The 7536-nt window shown below is 30.8% G+C and overlaps 1 protein-coding gene across 1 annotated transcript; it reads right to left on the reverse strand.

Annotated features, from left to right (window-relative positions):
• Window positions 1–249: 249 nt before the first annotated feature.
• LOC132050506 (EPIDERMAL PATTERNING FACTOR-like protein 6) lies at window positions 250–5467 on the reverse strand. Its single transcript, XM_059441771.1, has 3 exons — window positions 5108–5467; window positions 4209–4252; window positions 250–807 (listed from the first exon to the last, which is right to left on the reverse strand). The coding sequence occupies exons 1-3, from the start codon at window positions 5232–5234 to the stop codon at window positions 607–609; spliced, it is 372 nt and encodes a 123-aa protein (XP_059297754.1). The 5' UTR covers window positions 5235–5467; the 3' UTR covers window positions 250–606.
• Window positions 5468–7536: the final 2069 nt, after the last annotated feature.

Genomic DNA, 7536 nt, shown 5'->3' on the forward strand with positions numbered 1-7536 from the left:
AGATAGTATAACTGCATATAATTGTCTATAACAAATGAAATTAGAATGGACTGTAAAAAGAGGAGTCCTCCTAGGTGTTTAGTAGATCAAGACTTTAAGATTGAACTTGTCAATCTTTTTTATTTAAGAATGTAAGATTTTATGTTCCCCTCCCTTCTATAATTATTTGAATATTAATACACATGGTAAGGATCCTAGCCAAAACTCCCACCGCCACGGAGGTGAAGTGAAAGCCTGAGTGAAATTGGCATCCTGATAAAAAATGAGACGGATTAAAATACATTAATATTTTACATAAAAAGATCTCTTTCAGAGTGACCAAGCCAATCAGCTCAAAAGTAGCTCCGAAAAATGAGAAACAAAATCAACATTGAGGAAAGTAGCTCTGAATTGTATTGGTGGACAAATTATATATGTACACATAAAACATCAGATCCTCAAATGGATACAATAAACCATACTATCACTATATATCATTTCCTCATAATATAGAGTAAACGTCAATTAATTAGTTCCTATTGATATTCCTAGCAGCTAGCCATCAAATGTAACAAGTAAGACCTTGACATTTATATCCTTCAATTTTGCTATATATATGAATGATAACTAGGGCATGTACAACTTGTTGCCACACTTGCACCTCCAAGCTTCTGGGTAGTACTCAGCAGTCACCGGAGTCCCCGGTGGCACCGCCACGTGGACTGGCCGGCATGGTGTGCATCTGCCGCATTTTGACATGCACCGTGGTGGCGACGATCCTAGCCCGCCTAAAATCCTCCTTGTATTTCCCGTGGCCTTCTTGGATTTCTGCCTCAGGTAATATAAAGGTATGATTTTCAGAAAATATTCAAAAAAAGAATCTAACATAATGGATTTTTTTTAAAAATAAATTTCCAGGATTGGAGTTGTGGTGATAGTAATATTATTCATGAAGCAGGGGTGGGGGACTAAACCCCCTATATTAACAGGGGCGGATCCATAAATTTTATATCATGGGTGCTCAACTATTTTTAGTTTGAAAATTACTACATAGAGTGAGTTCTCAGTTAATAAATTTGAATGAATTACTAGATTTGTTATACAAATAATAGTGTTTGTCACAAGTAGCAGTGGGTGCTTAAGCACCCATAGTACATCACATAGGTCCGCCATTGCCTATATACATCACTGATTGCCAATGCAATCTCCATCAAGGAGAATGTAAAACATAGCTATACATTCTCAGAAATCAAAATGCTATACATTTAGCTAACAAAAAAGTTGGTCTTATCATATCTGATCCTAATATTAGGTAGGTGCATCTTATCCAAAAAATAAGGCCCCTTAGCTCCTCCCGGAAACTGAGCAACATAAAGGATAGAATTTAACATTTTATTGACCTAAAATAAAAAAAAAATAAAAACAAATAGAGATACTACGCCATATGGGCATCAAATATTTTTTCAATATTTAATAAATTGAAGTTTCCGTATTCAAAATTACTAAAAGAGTTAAAAATGGCTCTAATGTACTGAAAATGGTTCAAATTTGTCCTCCTACCACCTTTTGACCACAATTGCTCTTAAAATTAATTTTGGGTTCAAAATGACCCCACTTGTCTTAACATTAATTTTCAGTCATTTTTAACCAAAAATTAATGTTAAGGCAATTATGATCTAATAGGTGAAAGGAGGACATATTTGAACCATTTTCAATACGCTAGGGAATTTTTGACCTTTTTCCATTAAAAATTCAGATAAAATATAAAAATGATAGTTTGAGGAGTATTTCAAGTAAATTGACAGATTTCGCTCTCAAATATTCAACCTTTACAACCGTTTGGCCATGAGAAGTTTTCACCTTTTTCTGGATTTTTTTTTACTTTTTTTGAAAATTACCGTTTGACCATGAAAATTCCAAATACAACTTGAAGTGGTATTTGGAATTTAAAAAATACCTAAAACCTTATTTTTACTTTTTTCATTTTCATTATATTCAAACAACCTAATATTCTCTGCAAAAACTATAACCAAACACAACTCGATCTTCAAAATTCCAAATAAAATAAAAAAATATTGATTTTCATGGCCAAACGCCTACTAAATTTTTTCCAAGTTGAGTTTATAACAAACACAACTTCAGGTTTATTTCAAATATTTTTTTTCTGTTTCCATGTTTTTCTTTTGGCTGAGTTTTGTTGACTACTAACCTAATATTCAGTAGCACAAAAATCAGTAATTGACATGTGGCCCTAGACACGAGGATATATAGTGATATATATGGGCTATGAAGAAGCACGTGAGAACATTGCTCCGTTCAATGCGCTGGTTGAAAATCAGAAAGAAGAGAAGACTTGACAAATTAGGACGAAGACAGAGACTGTTGTCTCCCTTTCTACATGTTAACGTGCACGCCTACATATTTCCATAACAAAAATGGACCCCATTATACAGGGGCAGATGTAACATTATGTTATCGGATTCAACTGAATTTTTATTTGTTCATTACCTACTTAATCTGGCTCCTGAAATATATAAACTCGTAAGAGAAATTGATTCGTTTCTCCTTATTTTGGAGCAACCGTTAGTAGGAAGGATGTATTTGAACTATTTAGCTAGTCGGAGGGCGTATTTGAGCCAAATATGTAAATGCGAGAGTTTTTTTGAGTCAAAAAGGTAACAGAGAGTATATTTGACCTATTTCGAATAGTTTAGGGGTATTTTAGCCCTTTTCTGTTTCATTTTATTAGTCTTTCTCGATTAGAATCATAAAATGAGTTGTCTCCTCCTGATAATCTTTTGTATGGGTAGAACTACTGTGAGCGATCTAAACTAATCTACCCTTCTCTACCAAATCAGTAAGGTGACCTAGTCTCTCGCCTAGCCTTCGTCTTCATCAGTGGCAAAGTTGATGCGGTCAACGCCGGACTGCCACCTTTTTTCTTTAAGGTTGAGCTTGTTCAATTGAAGCTACCCTAATGTTTTTTATGCGAATTGGACACATATTTATGCATAAGTTTCATTACAATTCTAATAAATAGTAGATATAAATTCATAATGTTAAAATATAAAGTATTCAACACTAAAAACCTTAAAGTTTGAATTCATAAGGTTTAAACTCCGGATATGCCGCACCAATGTCATTATATTGTTGGAACGATTTGATAATTGGGAAAGCACAGAAGAGATAACTCTTTATACTAAACGTGTATATAGATTTATAGTTTGCTACTACTAATTAGTCGCGCCAAATCTGTGTTTATAAATTTACTCAGATCATAGAAAATTGAGTGCATATTGAGAACCAATTGTCTTACTCGTTGATGGTCAAGAATATTAGTCCTAGTGGATTTATAAGTAGAAATGCCAATTTAATAGTGAGTTGGGCTTTCCTGTTCAACCTATAACGGGTGATTTACAAGAATGGATTCCAACCCATATCAAATTAAAAAAATAAAGAGAATGGTTATGTTTGTGGGTTCCCAAGTCGTATTTAATATATATTCTTGAATTTTTCAATACAAATACAGGATCCGAATAAATACATGGGGGTTCCTGGGAACCCCCATATACTAAGCTAAATCCGCCCCTGGAGGTAGATGATTTTGAACTTTTAATCTCGGTTGCAATATGGACAAAAATTTTGATTTTTGATCCAAAAGGTTTACTCATAGATATGGGAGTCAAAAGGTCATTGGATGTAATTCCTAGCTTATAACAAGAAATTTTTACACTACACATCAACAGAGCTCACAACAAATAATCCTAATCTTCATTATTTATTATTTACAGATTTTAGCAAGTATAATCATCAGTAATTATACACTTGGTATATGTTGAGTATACACCAGCAATGACTATAATCTATTAGGGTTAGGCGGGTGACATTTTTTCTGAATGACTGACTAAAATGTTAATATTGGTTGGTCCTCAAACGCGGGCGATTGTTGTGGACCAATTATTTCCATTGATTACAAAGAGTATCATTAGTGAGTTTGTAGGTTGATATGACTCTCTCACTTAATAGACTAATTTTTTTAGTCAGTACTCTTGTTCAACCTATAAAAGTGCACCAAATATTGGTTGGTTCCTAGAAAATCAAGGTAATAGTTTTGGTACTTACATTCTCCCCATCAATTGTCATAAACTGTAACTAACTGACTCAAGTGAGAAACAAAGTGAATGTGTACAAGTTAAAGATTGGGAACTATAAGTAGATAGTTAACACACCTGGAAGGAAAAATCAGCTTTAGCGGCCAACCCAAAATTGATTTCTGTAAAGATGAAAATGGAAAAGAGCATGAAGGTCAAAAAGTAAAATATACATTTAGCCATAACTAATTCAATAGCAGTATTTAACTTCTAAACGCTGATAATATACAAAATTTAAACTATCATGTCATCTTGAGCTTAATTAAAGGCACTTCCTATAATAAATAAAACTAATAACTTTGCATACAGAAAAACCTTCTCCATCAAGTTAAATTGCACTATTCATATCAAGATTTTATTTTCACTGTCAGTGAATATAAGATAAATCGTAATTAAATTAGGTTATGCAGCATTAATAAAGAAAATATCTTAATGTTAATTAAACTTCGCTAGAGGATAATTAAGAGATGAAAACAAATTAAAAATTATTTGCTTTATCCCAATTTATATGAAGGGGTTCGGAGTATGAGGGTGATCAAAACACTTAAATTTAATTATGAAATCAAATATAAATTTTTTAAAAATTTTAAAATAAAATTTATATATTTGAAAACTACACAAAAAGTACTAGTACAAATCAACATAGCTATTATTCACAATATTTCAAAAAAAAATGAGAAAATTGTAACAAAAAAATTGTTTAACTCCCCAAATAGTTACACCTTCACATCAAATGGGATGAATAATAGTAATTAACATGCTATAATATGTTAAAACACTCTAATTATGTAAGGATCTTTGTGTTGTCAGTGTTTCTAACTATGGAGGCTAAAACCTCTGCGAATTGCAACTTTCAACCTCCACAATTACCCAGTTTTTTTGTAGAAACCTAAACTCATAACTTAAATCCCTATATTTATTATGATATCCAGATGATTAGTGTATGTTTAAAATATGAAATATAATCAAAAACTTACCATAGAGACTTGTAGAGATGGGGGTGTTGTAAGCTGCAAAAAAGAAGAGGAAGAAGAAGGAAATTGAGAAAAAGAGAAGGATTTTTTTCTGTATAATCCTCCATCTGACACTGCAGTAGGACTCCATGGACAAGAGGAGAAGAATGATGACCACAAAGATATATTATAGTGAAATTAAGACAAATTATTACAAAGTAAATCAAGATCTGCTAAATGCAAATTTGATAACTTTGATCATTCTGACTCACATACGAGAGAGAGAGAGAGAGAGAGAGAAAGAGAGGAAAGTGTAGTTAAGGAAGTAGAAGAAATTGAGGGAAAACTGCAGAAAGAAGGTGGCAAGAAATTATTTGACTTATTTATGCATATAGTGTAAAAGAAATTAACATTTATAATTTAATCGATAATATTTTGACTTGTTATATGAATTTAAGTTATATACTATGTAAAGATTTTTTACAATATTATTGCTATTTAACATGTGACAGTTACTATTTTTACCAACTTAAGTACTAACTAATGTTTAAAGATTTGTCTATAATTATCTTATAGGTAACCTGATTGTTTAAATACATTACACTATCAATGAATATATAATAACTTGAACATTTATATTACCAAGAGGTTAAATTTTGTGCATTGTCAGTGAATTAATTTCTTATACCATCAGGTTAAATTCACTTACAACTATAAGTAAATTTTCTTACCAAATTAATATAAATTGACTTGATGGTGTAAGAATACTTACATTGTTAGCAGGTATGACTTAAATCGATTAAATTTTTTGCATTGGAAGATTAAGTTGACCTACAATAATAAATAACTTTTCGTAACAAATCTAATAAGTTAATATGAAAAATAGAATAATAATCTGTTATAATTTATCATATTTCAATTATGTAAAACTAATTTACACTATTAGTAGATTTAACTTAAATCTCTTACATTACGGTGCCCGCTTCATCTAAATCCAATACTTTTGACGTTTAGCATAAAGTTATGTGTAACATTTCACTAAAATAGCAAATAAATTATATATATGAATCCATAACTTCAAAAATATAATGAGTTAAATTCTACAAACCTTAAAAATTAAATCCAATAGAATCTAAAATAGCAAATAAATTATATAAATATGAATCCATAACTTCAAAAATATAATGAGTTAAATTCTACAAACCTTAAAAATTAAATCCAATAGAATTATATTATTGATCCGCCTCGACAATGAAAATATGTTTTTACAATGTAAATCACCAAAACAGATACTATAATCACTTGTAATGTCCCACAAAAACTAGTAATTCAATATATAATAGTACAAATTATCTACTTCAACAGGTTAAAATACATGAAGAACTAAAAATTCTCTATACATCCAAATATATAAAAATCAAATTTTGATACCACTAAAGCATGCATATAATACAAACTTAAACAAAAGGGTGAAGGACCTCGATATTAGAGTGAACAGTTACCCTCTGTTTTGCTATGTCTAGTTCTCAGATTCTCCTGCACACATTTTCCTACTGTCTTCAAATTTTCCCAACCCAGTAACAAAACTTCAACTACTCCCAGGCCCCAGCCTCTTATTCTGCAAAAAGTTACTGTCCTTTTCCATAATCCCACTTTAGTAATACTACATTATTAGCAATTCATGTAAGTACTAGTAATACTTATATTATTGTTCATGTTAATGCAGTGGTAAAGTCAAAAATTTATTAAGTGACTTCGAAATATTAAACAATGAATAGGCGAAAAAATTAAGAAAATTTAACATATAATAAATGTACATACAAAAAGTTAATCGATCTATACGTTGTAATTTTTCAATGAAAAGAAGTCAATTCCTTCGACGAAGGTGGCTCAGCCATTATGGTCACGGTTAGGTTTTATTAATTGATTACTCTTTTGGCAGTACAGTAGTAAGCAGTGTCAAAATATTTACATAATTATGTCTCTTATAAAGATATTTTATTTAGTTTTTATGATAAGTGTTAATTTGAAAAAATAGTAAAAAAAAAGTTCAAATTATATACACCGTTAGCTTAAATAGAGCTTTTTACACTATCATGTCGGCTAACGGATATCTAAATGTATCTCCTTCAAACGCGTGAGATATGTAATCTTGAAAATAAGGTAGGTCACCTGCTAACAGGAAGTGACTTGATAGGGTAAAAAGTTCTTACACCAATAGTGTATATAACTTAAAACTTAAATAAAATGGTAACTAACATGTTATCACGTGTTAAACTACACTAAAGTTGTATATAACTTGAACTCAACTCAAATTGTCTTATTTTTAGTCTATAATATCATACCTTATCGAATCGCTTAAAAGATGATTGCAACTAATCATATATATATTATCTAGCATTGTTGATAATCGCAAACTAAAGAGTAAGCAAGTTACATGAATAATAAAAAAT

Source organism: Lycium ferocissimum, chromosome 3 (assembly GCF_029784015.1).
Source record: "Lycium ferocissimum isolate CSIRO_LF1 chromosome 3, AGI_CSIRO_Lferr_CH_V1, whole genome shotgun sequence".
NCBI classification, from domain to species: domain Eukaryota; kingdom Viridiplantae; phylum Streptophyta; class Magnoliopsida; order Solanales; family Solanaceae; genus Lycium; species Lycium ferocissimum.